The sequence below is a fragment of the Tetrao urogallus genome (genome assembly GCF_951394365.1).
Source record: "Tetrao urogallus genome assembly, chromosome: Z".
NCBI lineage: Eukaryota > Metazoa > Chordata > Aves > Galliformes > Phasianidae > Tetrao > Tetrao urogallus.
This window is the reverse complement of record NC_136816.1, coordinates 57,843,460-57,859,975: the sequence shown is the minus strand read 5'-3', so window position 1 is coordinate 57,859,975 and position 16,516 is coordinate 57,843,460. Positions and strand designations below refer to the sequence as shown.

General features: G+C 43.3%; 1 protein-coding gene across 1 annotated transcript in view; it reads left to right on the top strand.

Annotated features, from left to right (window-relative positions):
• Nucleotides 1-7,823: 7,823 nt before the first annotated feature.
• Nucleotides 7,824-16,516, top strand: part of MAP3K1 (mitogen-activated protein kinase kinase kinase 1) — a gene marked incomplete at both ends in the record, with an annotated part of 54,789 nt that continues 46,096 nt past the window's right edge. The window contains 2 exon segments of the mRNA XM_079548829.1: nucleotides 7,824-7,911; nucleotides 7,914-8,442. Coding sequence (XP_079404955.1) covers nucleotides 7,824-7,911; nucleotides 7,914-8,442 — 617 coding nt within the window.

The window sequence follows — 16,516 nt, the reverse complement described above, 5'->3', positions numbered from 1 at the left end:
TTGCATTCATTTGCTAACAAAGCTCAAGAGAAAGTAGTGCCATGTATTTTTTAAATGATCCAACTCACACTGTCCATCAGTAATATGCATGATAAACTTGATTAGGGAGCCATTCTTGAAAAGCTCTTACATAACTCACAGGAAGTGGTTTGCATGCTCAATACATTCAACAGTAAACTATTACATTCTTTGCAAGCTTTTGTTCATAACTTGAGAAGTTCTGGTTTAAACCACAAGGAATGTAGAAGAGAGGCAGTGAGTAAAAGATGTATCCCCCTGTGTCATGAGCTAAATGAACGCCCTCCCCCACATTCACACAAACAGTATCTATCAAGGTCATTCCAGGCTTTTCAAGGCCCTTCCATAGACAAAAATATGCAGAAAGTGAAGTCAGCTCAGTTTTATACTCTGACAGTGTTCTTAGGTTTTATCAGCAGGATGAAATGAAATTAAAAGAATTAAAACTGTAAAGTATAAAATGATCTATCAGAGAAGTATATATTACACATGTATTTATATAGACTTACATATATATACATACATTTACAATACGTATCCGTATTTCCCTCATACGCCAGCTACCTCTGTGGATGTCAAAGATGATCAACTAGTACAACATCTATTTTCTGTGATTTTGAAAGCAAAGTGGATTTATTTACTTAGCATTTATTGATAGGTGAAATTCATTAGTTCCTATAATTAGAAAAAATGTAGATGAACTGAGTATAACAAAGGAAGCTATAGCATAGAATGGCAGGAGCCCAAAGAATGATAAATGAATTGTATGAACAGCAAAAAAATTCAGAAATTAGGCTTAAACTGTGCAATCACTGAATCATAGAATGGGTTAGGTTGGAATACACATTATATTTTTTGAAACATCTTTTTATCAATAAATCAGATCTCAAAATTCATTTGTCCTGCGAAGATATATTTCATTACGTTATATTTATTTTGGAGGTAGCTACTCATTCAATGAAAAGATGTTTCATTTTAATAACAATGAAACAAATTCTTCAAAATTCTTTAATGCATATTTCTTCTTCCAGAAACTTCCTGGGAAATTTTTCATGACTTCTGGGCTGTTGCCTTAGAATAGGCAAATGCCTACAACTCATGTCCAGATCACCTTCGGCTTTCAAGGATGTTTAATATAGATAATAGCTTGGGACACATAATAAAGTGGTGTTGAAAACATTCTCAGGACTGCACCTGGCACAAAAGCAAGAAAGTAGTCTTGGACCTACTATAACTGCAGGAGGGAATACCTTAATTAATAGCTTGAGATAAATACCAAGCTGCTTTTTTTCTAAAAAAGGGGCAGTAATAAAGATTTGGCTGTTCAGACATAACAGATCCCATAACTATTTTTAAGGTCTGTAGACTCCCTGACACCATCAAAGCAAAAGGCTGTTTGATTTGATTTTGCCAGTGCCAGAAAATGGACAGGCTTGGCAGGAAAGGATCACATGATGAACCAGGCACTAGTGTCACTGCTGAGTTTTGTTATTCTCTCTGACAGCTTTGAGGACCTTGGCAAAGCATGCCTGCTGGATTTAAGAGGAACAGCACTGCCATCATGCTAGGCATCATGAATGAAAGCATACAGATAGCATTACTAGAGGGGCTGGATGGAATGGACAGAAATAAATAGGAGGAAAATAATGTTTCAGGCAGGATGCCATTCCTGTACCCAGAAATGATTATTCAAGTTATGCCCTGGCTCTGGAGAAAGCAAGTAAGGTACTCTACGGAGAGTGTTCTTGCCAATTCCTTCCCTGTCTGGTGATTATTAAAGAAGGCAACTACCCAGACAGAAGGTAGCTGTCAAGCTGTGTCTCTCCAGTCTGCTTCTCTTCTACAGCTGATCCTTGAACAGCTTTTGTGGTATGTGCTGAATATTCCCATCATGCTAGACTGTTGGTTTGCAGCCCACATTCTGCAACACACTCATTTCTGTTTTTGCCAGTAGTTGGATGTTTTTCCTGTTGTCCTGTTACTGTCCTTTAGTAACTGCAGCTTACTGTTGGTGCTGTACAATTATGCTGTTGGCAGAAGAAAGATGAAAGAGCTGCAGGCAGAGAGGAAGAATAACCATGGGGTCCTCTTTGGTAGGAGTGAGGAAGCGGTCTTTCTTCTATCCTGACCCTTCACACTCCCTTTCAGTAGGTAGCTATATTGATCTTAAAGAGAAAAACAAGAGTGAAGCTCTTGCAACTATTGCCTTAAAATTCTGAAATCTATAGCTTCCAATAGAGAACAGCTTTTTTGGTAAATTAGTAGCTGTGTTTATTCTCTGTGCCTTTGTGTTACAGAAGAGAACAGTAAGGAATTAGACTGGAAGCGATGTAACCACCAATAGCAGCAGTAGGGTAAAGAAAAACTAAGCTATTGCCAGTCTCCTGAGTCTAAAATGATACATTTGCTCTACTCTATGGAGGAAATTGATAGTGGTGCTTAAAAGAGATGTAAGTGCTGATTAGGGTGAGAGTTACATTGTCAATTCAGTGGTAGGGAAAAAATATAAGAAAAGGAGCTGCTGGCTGCAATGATTTTGGTAGTTTTACTCAAGTGATGTATGAGGTTTAACAGGTGTTGCCTATTTCATTGCTGTATTTCCTTAGAGCAAAGAATCACCTGGAAACTCTGTAATAATCCCTCACCCTTTTGTCAGGTAGATGAATGTTCTTGTTAGTCTCTTATAGTTGGGGAAAAAAATATAGCCATTGAAGGATAATGATTTAAGGTCAAAAAATATCCTCAGTAGCACAACCAAAAAGAACATCCAAATCAGGTGTCAAATTGTTAATATTTCAAAAACTATTTGAGATGACAAACTGATTTTAGTAAAAGGTACAAACTAGTGACAAAAAAGGTGTACAAAGCAACAGACAGACTACAGCTGCATGAAGACAGCAATCTAGCTTGCTGATTACTCCATTTCTTGTCTGCCTTTCACACTCAAATTGAACACACTTTATGAACAGTTCTCCTTTTTACTTTGGACTGCATGGTTCACAAACTAAAAAGTGCACTTGATCATGACTACAACTATAGGAAGAAAATAAATAATTGTGATGAATGTGACTAGACACTACAGAGCAAAATATCCTTATTAATTCATCAAAAGAAACAGGGAATTGTGAATATGTACTTTGACAGAAAAGAAAGGCTGTATGTACAGCTATTTTCTTATATAATGTGTGTGGCACCTAGGTCAAGATGTAATCTTAGGTTTTGTGGATCCAAAGTACATTTTTAACAGTTGTTTCTGAGCTAAAATGTGACACAAAATCTTTAAACACATTTTTGCACAGAAATCAATGTGGAAATTACACACATTGTAATTACATCGTGTAATTACATGTGTAAACTACACATAAAAATAACAGTAAGGCTAGATATTCTTGCTGTTCAAAATAAAGCCAGACATGCCTACAACAGATTCTGTTTCTCCTCAGCTTTCTCTCACTTGAAAAGTGATATAGCGTCCTGATCAAGAGGTAGAATTAGTTCTAAAAAGCACACTTGTTACACTCTGAAGTAAAAGCTGAACATCTGCAAGATGGCAAAGATTTCTAAAGGCAACAGAGATGCCAGCAGATTCTCAGCAGGTCCATGGAAACAATGGAAAGGACATCAGCCTCCATGTCCTCATTTAGTTGCTTGACTTCTCCATTACACATAGAAGTAAACAGAAAAGGATTGCAGCTTGGGAGCAGGTTTGCTTTCTCTTTCTTGCAGTGGGAAGAATGAATGGAAGACTGAGGTAGCAATATGTTTTTTCTAAACAGAAGAATAATGCAGGTACTACAGCACTTTTTGCGTGTTTAGTCAAGACCAGAAGCTATGGACTGTGTTATCTTTCAGATTAATTTTGTTTGTGGATGACTATGCCTACTTTATACATTCAGAGGCATGGAAGATTCCTATCTCTAGCATGTTGAAAATTGTTGGTTATTCATGACACAGTTACAGGTTTTGTGCAACAAGGAAACTCCTTGGCTTGCAAAAACTTAGTGCATTCCCAAACAGAACTTTCTTTGTGTTCAACAGTTGATGTTCCAAATGTTGCACGATGCTAATTCGAGGCCAAAGGCTTCTGTTTCATAACAAACACTGAGTGCCACTACTTACAGCTGAGGGCAAACTGGCTCACTGAAAACTGTTACGAGTCTCATATTACCCTCCAGAACTGTATTTTCAACTGGAACACTGAAACTCAGCAGTTTGATGAACTGAGAAAGAATATGTGCAAGAGGTAACTCAACAACTCTCTTGGTTCCTCACTAAGTTTTATGTTTTTTACAGTCAGGTCAATTGGTGTTCTTAAATATAAAAGGGTATTTAAGAGCTGATCACAAGAAAACACAGACCGCTGAATATTCAATCAATGATTTCAGAATTTAAAGGCTTCTAAGAGAGCCTTTGCCATGCAGTGTCTCTGTCTTGTGCATAAATCCACATTGCATACAGGCACACCATTATCTAGCACTCTCGGATGAGGCATGGCAAGTGTCTTCTCATTTGCTGCCGTATCCCTCTGGTTAAGGCAGAGTGAAGAGACATGCATTTGCAACAGCTGGTAAATGTAAGTATAATTGGCAACAAGCATTTCATTAATTAGATTTAACCATAATAAGGGGATAAACCCTTATAAGGCAAGACATGTATTGATGAGTAAATAGTAAGCTTCCCATCTTAACCAAAAAGTAATTCAAAATCTTGCTGGTGCAGACCTTCCTCAAATGGCAAAGCAATGCCTGAAGAGGGATAGTGACAGCACTTGGCCACACACTGGTGGCTTCCGCTGCCTCTTATTTCATGTTTTGCCCTGTTTTTCCTAGCTGCTTTCCAGAAACTGTTTCACCTCACTGCACATGCACATTCCTCAGCACCTCATGACCACTCTGACATTTTGCCTCAGGTTTCCTCCTCCTTTAAGCCATGTTGGAGCTTTGGCACTCTGGGAGAACTGTCCCTTCAGATTCTGTCAGAACAAAAGGATGTGCGTTGCACTGTTACCTCCTAGATTTAGTGCTATCAGAAATTTACTCTTTTCCTTTTCCACGTTCCTTTCTAACAAAGAGATTACTATTCAAGGCTGTTATTCTTCTTGTGATGAATGTTTAGTAAATTCATAAAGCTGTTTTGCTTTTTCCTTTTCAGAACACCGTAAAATCAGAAGACTTTTTTGTCAATGTGATTTTATGGCACAGAGGAATACATAGGTATAATTAGGAACTGTTCTTTTTTTATGTTGAAGAGTAGAGCACATGCAGGTCATAATACCAACAACTGGTAATAATTTGGGTTCATTTCAATCGCCTGCTTCAAAATTTACATGCAGCTAAACACCTGCTTCTGCAAAACAAATTCTGTTCTCTGTTCTTTACCACACTCACTGACACTCTCCTCAGTTCGATAATAAGGCTTCATTTAGGAATCTCACAGAAAACTGTTCCTCCTTTACGTACAATTGAGACTTTAAATAAGAGAAGTGTCAAATATTGTATTTATAAAATGCAGAATGATTTTCTCTTTACCTGTACATTTCTAAGTTGTACATTATTTAGGACATTTAGATGAACATTCATCCTTGTGAGAAGTGCCCTGCTTAAAAGTTGACAGTGAATGCTGTTAGCTTTCTCACGGTATCTTTCACTGGAAAATTTTCACGCAGATGGTGTGGCATCTTGGTGGACCATCTAAGTGACTCACATAGCGTGACCTTGAGGCCATGATCGTGTTGATACTATGTTGCAATTACATGAAGTACCATTTGAAACTTTTTCTTGGGGTTGTCCTTCTGCAAGTCTAAATAGAAGTAATTTCCAATTTGTCCATCGTGTCGTTAAGTAACGACTCAGTTAGGTCAGCATCCAATCATAGACATTAAGGAAGGGAAGAGCATGTTTCTGTTAGAGGGTGTTTCTCATTCTACTGGTACTTCAGTGTAAAGCAACAATCCAAGCAAAATGACCATACAAAATACCACTGTCAAGCTGCATGGTGTGATATTTGGAGGATGCACAGCAAATTCTGTGAAGCAAGTCTAAGATGCTCAGCTATGAAAAACTGGTTAAAATTTGGCCCAGTGGGCTCAGCAGAACCTGAACCATTTGTTGAACCATGAGATTCAACAAATCCAAGCACAAGGTCTTGTACCTGGGTCACGGCAACCCCCAATATCAACACAAGCTGGAGGATGTAAGGATATAGCATGGCCCTGCTGAAAAGCACTAGGGGTTGTTGTGGATACTGGTGGATGGGAAGGTAAACATGAGCTAGCAGTGAGCTCTTGCAGTCCAACTGTATCCTGGGCTGCACCAAAGAAAGCATGGCCAGCATGGTGAAGGTAATCCTTCCCTCTGCTCTGCACTGGTGAAGCCTTACCTGAAGCAATGTGTTCAGATGTGGAACCCTCACTATAGGATGGACACAGACCTGTTGGAGCACATCCAGAGGGGGGACACAAAAGTAATCCAAGGGATGGAACACCTCTCCTTCAAGGACAGGCTGAGAGAGCTGGGGTTGCTCAGCCTGGAGAAGAGAATGCTCTGGAGAGACCTTTGAGCAGCCCTTCAGTATCTAAAGGGAGGCTGTAAGAAAGAATGGCACAGGGCCTGTTGTAATAGGACAAGGGAAAATTGTTTCAAACTAAAAGGGGAGATTTATATTGGATATAAGAAAAAAGTTATTAATGATAAAATTGATGAGGCACTGGAACAGGTTGCCCAGAGTTAATGGGTGTCCAATCACTGGAGATGCTCAAGGCCAGGCTAGGTGAGGCTCTGAGCAACCCGATCGACCTGTAGGTGATGCTGTTCATTGCAGGAGTTGAACGAGGTGACCTTTAAAGGTGCCTTCCAACTCAGGCAATTCTATGATTCAATGAAATTGTACGTCCTGCTTTATCCAAAATGACAGCAAACTGAAAATGGCCAGGTATGCACAGTGACATTCAGGTTTCCTTTCCTCATCTCAGATTATATCAGCACCCTGACAGGCAGGAGTGCTTAATGACAGAAAATAGCACGTTTGTGAGAGCGATGCATGCCATTCCGACCTTGCAAAACTTGAGTCCCCGCTGCACAGCTCGGAGGCTGAAAGAAAAAAGCTTCCAATGGTGGCGGAGGCATCCGAGACCAGGCTGGATTTGCTCGGGCCTCCCCAGGCACGCACGGCCCATGTGATGCCTGCCGCCCGCCTGCCCCGTCCCACCCCTGGGAGCCGCGGCAGGAGGTGCGCGGGGCGGGCTGCGGCGCAGCGCATGGGCGGGCGAGCGAGCACATGGAGGCGGGTGCGCCGCCAGCCTCTCAGTAGCTGCGGACATGGAGTGGATGGGTGAGGCGGCGCCCGCCGCGTGAGGCGGCACGCAGGACGCTGACATCCCGCCGCGCGTTGGACTGCGGAGAACGAGCAGGTAAACGGGGCGGGCTGGGGCACCGGGCACACGCCGCGGTGCGGCGGCTTTCTCCTCCCCTGCCGCTCGCGGACAGCTGCACGGCGCGGCTCGGAGGGAACGAGGGGCTCCGCGCCCCTCAGCTTCTCCCAGCGGGGCGGCTCCCGCTCCCGAGGAGGGCCGCCTGGGGGCGGGGACGCCCTCACGCCCGCGCCTCTGGGGCGCGGCCCCCTCGGCTCTCCGAAGCGCGGGCGGGAGGCCGTACCCTGCCTCTCGTTCTGCCCGGCCCCGCCGGGCAGGCGCGGTCCTCCAACGGCCGACACCTGCGCGGGGGCGGGCGGGCGGGGCGGGACGGCGGCGGGCCCCGCCCCGCCGCACCTACAGGCGCTTGTCCCGCCCCACGCCGCCCGTTCCTCCAATGGGCGCCCGCCGCCCGTCCCCCTCCCTACGCCGTTTGCGCAGGCAGCGCCGTTTCCGCAGCGGGCGGGAGAGCCGGCTCCCTCCTTCTTCCCTCCCTCCGCCCCCGCCCGAGTCCCGGGAGCCCGATGTGACCCGCCAGAGAAAATGGCGGCGGCGGCGGGGAATCGCACCTCGTCGTCGGGATTATCCTCGGGCGGTGGCGCGGAAGGGGCCGCCGCCGCCGCATGCGGGAGCCCGAAGGGCGGCGCGGGCGAGGGAAGCGGCGCCGGGAGCGGCGGGCTGCTGCGGGAGGCGGGCGGCGGCGTCCGGGAGCAGCGCTCCGACTGGCGGCGGAAGCAGCTGCGCAAAGTGCGGAGCGTGGAGCTGGACCGGCTGCCAGAGGCGCCCCTCTTCCTCGCAGCCACCCCGGCCGCCACCTCCTCCTCGTCGTCCTCCTCCCCTTCGCCGGAGCCCCCCGAGGCGCTGCTGCTGCACTACCTGCCCGGACCCCGCTCCGGCCCCGCCAGCCCCGCCGCCTCCCCCGGCCGCGGCGCCGAGCTCCTGGAGCTGCCGGTGGGCAGCCCCGCGGCCGCCGACCCCGCCGCCGAGAGGAGGATGGAGCCGTCCCCTGCCGTGAGGTGAGCGCGACGCTGCCGCGGGACCGGGGCAGCTGTCAGCGCGGGGCCGGGAGCGCCGCGGGGCGCAGGAAGCGCGCTGCCTGCGGGACTGGGAGCGGGCGGGCCGGGCGGCTGCGGGCTTCTTGGGCTGGGGCTGTCCCTGCCTTGCTCCAGGGCGGCCGGGCATCCCGCAGCTTCCCGTGCTGTCCCGGCTGCGCCGAGCTTTTATTTGTTTGTTTTATTTTTATTACAAAAAAAAAAAAAAAAAAAAGTCTTGTGTAGCCGGTTCCGGTCTGCACTGTTCACGGTACTGCAGAATGCGTTTCTCTCGTTCTCATTGAGAGAGGAGAGAATGGCTCTGGAGCGGAAATGTTCGATCTCTTGTTTCAGAGAGAAATCAAAGTTGTTCTGTAGTGGTTACTGTAGGTAATACATCTGAGTGACTTCATTTAGCCCCTGTGAGCTTGTAGCTTTGGCTTGCTGTCTCAGTGCTTGGATTGGTAAATCCAGTATATTGAGGTGTTATAGTACTGCTCACATGCATGTTTCGCCGATTTATGTGCAGACTTTCTGAGTGCAAGCAGTTTAATTGCCTCCGACTTACGCTGGGTAGGGTGGTACACGGAGCATTGCAGTGTGCGGGCAGGAGGGCACAGCAGTGCCGGGATGATGTGCAACTGAGCTCCTGCGGGTATCTGACTGTGCAGGGAAGTGCATCTGCACTTCTCCTTTAATGCTGCCTCTCTGTTTATTTGGCTAATTGAACCTTCTGAGAGATCTGTTCCCTGTTTAAGAGGTGACGTGCATGATTTTTAGCTGTGCCCTATGCCAGTTAAACCTCACTGATTCTGTTTTCAACTTTAGCTTACCTTGGGAGTACTGTGTTGAGAGTTGGCTTCTAAAGCTGTGTCCTGTTTGTGTGAGTTCTGAGAAATCGTAATGGGTTTGGGGCTGTTTCTAGGGCAGTGCAGAGACACTTGAGATGGTCTGGTCCCAGCAGATAAGAAATCCTCTGTTAGTTACAGAAGGATTAGCAGAAATCTGAAGTATTCAGGAAGGGAAGAAGATCATATGGGTTATAAATTCTCTGACTCTTAGCACCATCATCTCTGTCAACCAGGAAAGTGCAATGTGCTGTGTCTTTTAATGCAACTGTAGCTAGACCCGTAGCTTTCAAAGAAAATGAAGAATTAGTGTCAGAACACAGAATAGGCTGGTGTCTCATGATGTCTGATATGAATGATGCTGAAGCACTGACTGTCCATGCTGGCCTGTCCCACGGCAGCAATGACAGAGCAGCTATGGAATTTTTTCCCTTTACATGGACAGATTGCTTACTTGTTAAGTACCTGCACTCACAAGTTACTGTTCTGAGTGCGTGTATGGGTTAAAGCCCTTCTGCCCCCCACAAATTCTTTCTGGTAAATGAACACAAAATGTTCACAAATAATGGAGAAAGTTATGTGGCAACTGCTCATCTCCTCACTGTATCACTATGATGAACTCTAAATAGCCTATCATGAAGTATCTGGCAGCTTTAATTGTAACTGTCCTTTGGAAATACTCTAGCATATCTCAGCAATTCTGCATGTCCTGTTACTAGTTAGCAGATGTGGTCTAGCAGAGGAATAGATATCCAACATCAAGAAACATCTCTTCTGTCACTGTGATAATAACTTTCTCTAGCGGGAGGGAGTTCTTTGTACTTGAGTAGCAGTGAGCATGTTATATGTTAAATATTAAGTCATTGTGTGGAGTTGTTGCCCAGACGTTTATTAAAAAGCAGGCTGAAGGATGCAATATGCAGAGTTTTTCTTTTTTGTTCTTAAACAGAGTAGTTATGCTTTCCCATAAGATCTACTACTCATTAAACGGTACTGTACTTGCTCCAAAGTCCCCCTGTCAGTCTCCTTGGTATTACAGTCTCTCTCTAAACAGACCTTCTATTTATGCTGGAAGACATGCACAAGCTTTAGAATGAAGCTGTAAAGTGATTTTGACTCTTCTGTGAAGTTGTAAATATCACCCTTTTCATTTACTCTTTTAAGCATTGTACTTGTCACAGGAGCAGATAACGTTTTTGCTAAAAGCTGTGACACTTTTATCTCTTTTTATAACACTGTAAGGGAAGGGAGTTGTGCTACTGGGAAATACAGCTGTGGCATAAAACACTTCAGACTTTTTATTCCTTCTCTGTACTGACTGTATATCAATTTGGTTTATATCAAAAGATCATAGCACTGAGGTCAGTGGGACTGTATTATGATTTCTTCTTGTTGTACTGTAACATCTGATTTGGGCAGAAATCCACAACAGGAATATGCACCTCTTTTAACAAAGTTTTAAAACACTGAAAGTTTAAGTGATGTTTGTGTCTGAAATCGGTGTGGCTAACGTACTGCATTCCTGACTGCAGAATGAGTTGTACTGCCATAACTCCTCTTTTAAAGAAACAAGCAGGAAGTGCTCTGATTTGTCTGCTCTGTATACAGTGACGTATGACGTGCATGAAAATGCAGCGTTCCAATTTAAAAATGAGTGTGCAAATACAGCAAACGTGTCAGTTCAGCTGCAGGAAAACCAGTGAAGGTATCTGTACTGTTTTCTGCAATTCCTCTTTGGCGCCTGCTAGAGACAGTAAAAACACACTGTGAAACCTGAGTTCTGACTACGTACATGTGAGTACTTGATAAAGTTTGTTAGTTTGGGATCTGCTTGTAAATTCTAGCACCTTTGGTGACTTCTAAATGAGTGCATGACTACATTAACAATCTGGATTTGGGGCAGTGGACTGGGGACAGCGAGAGCATGTACAGTTACAACACAGCCGTCTGACTTGTGGTTTTTTCTTTCCTCTGAAATGACAACATTCTTGTTTCATATTCTCGAAATGTACCTTCAGTAAATATATATATATATATATAGATAGATATATATATATATATAGAGAGAGAGAGAGAGAGAGAGAGAGATAGAGAAAGAGAGACCGAGAGAGAGCTTTTTTTAACTTGACTATTTTCAACTAAGGTGAAATAAAATTATGTGTGTTTAACTGCAGTTCGTAGTGCTAGGTATTTTTCACTGTTTGCTTAAGTAAGCCAGCACGTTCTCTGCTTCTGATTTAAGCTGAATCATACAGTGAGTGGAATTTCACCTACTATCTCTACAGCTCTGAGCTTGAAAGTATTTCGGGAAGAGGGTCACCCTCACCCATGTCTGATTTTTATCACTCTTAGTTATTGCAAGTGGTGGGGTTCTGCTTAAATGGCTTGATCTGCTATGGCAGTTTCTTTGTTCCTATGCAAAGTAAATAGATTGTAACTAACTAATCTGGAGCTTTCTGTCTAGTTGGATTTAGTGATGCTGTAGGTTCAGTCTTTGCTGTCATTGGCGGAGTCCAGGTACTGTTACGGAGATACTTGAGTGTAGATGTATGCACCTCACCTGAAGTTTCAACACCCCAATAATCCCTTTTTTTTTTTGCAGATGAAGATCTGACTGTGCTGAAATAATTGTTTTGTTTGAGGTCAGAGTGAAGGCGGCAATGCAGCTGTGCCGGAGCATATCCTGGCGTGTGGAGGTGGAAGTGAGCAGCTGGGGTGGGGTGGTGCTAGGAAGGCTGCTGTTAGCCTTTGCTGCCTTCCAGTATCTGTGAAATTTGGCTCCAGTTTGTTTAAAATAGAAATTATACATTGCCACGTAATTGCCCTTCAAACAAGCTTTCAAAGCTTGTACTTAGCAGTGATGATAAGAGAATGGATCTGCTGTGAGCTCTGGAGTTCCTAATGCTAATATTGGTGTTCTCAGAGAGCTCTCTGTGAAAACCCAAGGGTCATCTTATTTTACTTCGTCGACTCTGCTCTCACTCGAAACTGAAATTACAGTTTATTCATCTGCTTGAGGCATAGTGGACAGAAACCCTTTAAGGAGGGCTTCATTACTTGTCTCTAGGTGACTGGGAAAAGGCTGTTAAATGGTACATCGTTTCCTGTTGCTTCCGTCCCATTTCATCTCAAACTTAGCATCTGCATATTGCCTCAAATGCTTCCTAGTTCCTGCCTGATCAGAACTTGAAAACCCTGCTCTGTGGTGAATCTTCTTGTTGGGCTTTTTTCCCGTAAGATAAGCTTGAGGATTCTCTGGGGTTTTGGGTATGTAGTGTTTCATTTTTTTTGGTTTTTGAAAGATCTGTTCTGTTAGATCTTGACTGAAAAATGTCCTAAACCCTACCCAGTATCTCTAATGGTTAAGAATCATCTTGAAATTGGTATTTTTTTTTACCCTTTGTCCGGGGTCTGAAAGAACTTTTGAATTGTTTTAATAACAGGTATTTTTTGCAGAAACATTTTCTCATTTTTCAGTGCTGCTTATCATCTGACTTCAAGGTGTCTGCAAAATGTTTTTTCCTCCTTTTTCTATGAACTTAGAGTGTCACTGAGTATTTCCATTTTTTTGCTATGAGGTGAAACAGGAATAGCAGTATGAGTATGAGGTGAAACACGAATTACCGTGTTTCGTAGTATCTGAGCATATCTTTTGTGAAGTGTGAACTGTTTGCATAATTCATGTATATTTTTCATCTGCCTTGTCCTAATATTCTGGATTGTAATGGAATGGCCATTACTGCACCAGGGGACTTCAGTTCGTTCCTAGTGCCTCACCCATGTTTTGTGCAGCTTTTATTACTGACCTTCTGCTGTTGATGCCTGACCCACCTGCCCCTTAACATATTGGGGTCATTGCAGAAGGTGGCACTGGAGCACTGGAGAGGTGCATTGTCTCCTAGACTGGACTGACATCAGACCAAATCTGATGTCTTGTTTTCTGAGCTCTCCTCATCCTTTTTTGAACATCCTGTCATTTTTCTTTTGAGCAAACTGAACTGATCCTTTGCTCAGCTGTCAGCAGTGATGATGAGGGCCCTTTGTGAGCTGTTAGTTAAAGCTCAAAGGAATGCAACTAATATTCCTCACTTTAACCACAAATATGCATTGCATCTCACTAGTCATTTCTGTCAAATACTCTCTTACGCCCTGAGGGCTTTTTTTTGAATATCCTATATGACCATCATGCTTTGTCTGCAAGATTTTTCCTCTTGGATACTGAAAGGAATTGGAAGTACTGAAGGAAATAAATCAAAATTGTGAAAATAGTATTTTGAGAAATGAATTTATTGAGTTTTAAAACAAATTATTAGTGCTACCTCCCATTCTGCTAATAATAAATGTGTATAGAATTTTGTTTTCATAGTTCTTTAAACATGGAACTTCATAAGCTACTGAATAATACAGTCTCCCCAGTACCTTCAGGTAATATTTGAGTCTGAAGAGTCATAAAATGCAAATATCTGCAGTGTGTGATGATTCGTGCCGTGACCTCCCATTTGTGGTTCATATAGAGTTTAGTGACCTTGTCAGATTAATACACTGTAGCAGGCAAGTGTTTGTTTATTGTCATGGCCAAGACAATATTCTAATTGCTTTGAATCATGACAGAGTAATTTCTGTTCACTAAATGTTGTACTTTGAAAGCTCATTTGTAGTCAGGGACAGTTCTATCAATGTATTACACTATTCTTTTGTAATTTTTTCCTGTTTTTAGACTGCTGAGTTGTAATGTCTGGCACTAATATTCAATTTTTTTTTTTCTCTTGTTGCAAGTTAAGTTTGCCACCAGATATGTAATCAGAATTGTAAATGTTCCTGTTAAAATACATCTGAAATGTTTTTTCACTAAAGTAAATATTGATACAGATGCCTAGCTCCTGACTAAGGATTTGTTTGCTTGATCTGTGAAAATATTGCAGTTGTGATTAGCGTGGAAATTCACTTTAATAGTGTTAATGTGTTCTTAAAAATTTGGGAAGTATATCTGCCATCTTAAGGATCTGTAGTTCTTGCAAATTATGCTGGTTTTTGATAGAAATAAAATGTGTGATGGTGCCTATGATTGTGTGAGGTTCTTTCTGAGGAATTTCGATCCTGAGATGGAAATGCGAACAACTGGCTTTTAAACAGCGGGCCTGGATGGAGTTTTTCTTAGAACTCTAATGTAAATATGAATATGCGTAAGTTAATTTTTAAAAAGCTCTATCAACAGCATCTTGTAGTTCTGGAAAACAAGCCTTTCTGTGCGGAGCAGGCATGACATTGCTGTGGTATATTTAGCTGTAAGCCGTGCATTCATTTGCAGTGAATGGTTCGATGCACGCTGCACTCTGTGGGAACACCAGGTGCCCCAGCCTGCAGGGAGCGCAGGGCTTCCAACCAAAGTGTGGAAACATGTTCTTCCATCCTGCAGAGCTGCCTGCCCTGCAGCTGTGCCTGCTGGAACATGCTGAGCAGGCTTTCTCTTCATCTTAAGGCTCTTCCTCTCCCACTTCTCCTACTCCATGTTGCCTTGTTCACGCCACCAGGCCTCTTCCTAAAATTAACTGGGATCTCCTGTGGTCCCCTGACAAAAACTTGTTCAGAGCTAGAGCTGTGTGTTTCCTGTTCCTGAAGAACAAGGGTATGGTAGGAAGAAGTCTTGAAGCCACACAGATTGTTTTCTGTATTTGTTTTAAATCAGCATTACAGGAAGGAGGGGAAGGAGCTCTCTCCCCGCCTTGTGTATGAAAGCACAAGACCAATCTCCTTAAGCCACGCAGATCTCTGGCAGACAGTAGTGTAGATAATCCGCAGGGTTGTCATTGTAGGAATGTGTTGTGCCAAAACTGATACAGAAAAGATGGAATGACTGATGGTTTTCAGTTCTCTCACTGTGAAATTTGATATGCAGACAGACACTGAAACTGCCCTTTTTTTTGGGGGGGGGAGGGGGAAAAGCAGACACTCGGTCCATATCAGTGAATTGAGTAGTAAAACATTTTAGATTAAACTAAGAAGCCTCCCATCTGTGCAAAGTTGGAAAGTGCCTTCATGTAGGAATGTGTTAAGTATTGTAAACAGACATTCACTGACATCCTTAGCTTGCTGAGGGGAGAGAAATTTTAAGGACTGGCAAAGTGTTTAGTTCAGGTGACACAGATTCAGAATTGGTGCTGTGCCTGGTCATCTGGCTTCTGCTGGAGGTTGATGTTCCTTTCTGTGAGGGAACAGCAGGTCAGATGGAAGAGGATCAGCAGGTATTAAGGAAGCTCTCCTCTTCTAACTCTACTTGGAAATTCTATCGTCTGGTTGCTGTCTCAGATGCCAGAGAACTTCTTGGCTCCACTGAAAAATGTTACTGCTCATTTCAGCTTTACTGTTTGCAGTGAAAGATTTGATTCCTAGCAGAAGAAAACTTTTTCCTTGTACAGGTATTACAAGGGCAGATATGTCCAAGTGACTGTCTTGGAACTGGAGAGCATGGCAGAAGAATTCAGAGGGAGCAGAGAAGTAATAAACAGGAGCTAGTTCCACGCACCTGAGACCCATACTACTTTATGCCAAGTTTTTTTTTCTGTCCAAATGAGAAGTAAGTCAAGGTTTGCTGACTGCAGTCCTAATCTATCCTTCCAATCCTGTTCCACCACCTCAGAGGGAGATACACTTCCCTTTCTGAAAGGAAACAGAAATGTGAAAGCTTTTAGCTGAAAGCTGCCCAATGAGATGTCTGTGACAGAGGTCTTGATGCCATCTTGTTCAAGTGCTTGCTCTTTGTACTCTCATACTGATGCTAGTGATTTTCCCTGCCCATTATTCTGTATATAAAGCAGTTTTAGTAAGAATGTTATGGGCCTTTAGGAAGGCTGGTGTTCCTCAAAAGGGCACTGTCTTTACACAGATCTGTTCTATTTTCTCAAATTAAATGAAATGAAACTAATTACGTTGTTTGATAGTCATCTTTGTAAACTCATTTGAGGTATAATTACACTTGGCCTTGAAATTACCAAATATAATTGGTAATTTACATTGCAAAATTCTGAAGTATAGATTAGCTCTGTACAGTATGCCTGCATATTATAAGAAGAGCAGGATTGCTGAATCTTCACTCATCTCTTCTATGCATGTAGCTTAGTTCCTGCATGTTCAGGTACAATGGTAAACCGTCTTGTCCCAGCAAATATGCTGAAGCATATCATTCCCCTTAGTACCTCAGCAGAAAATTAGTA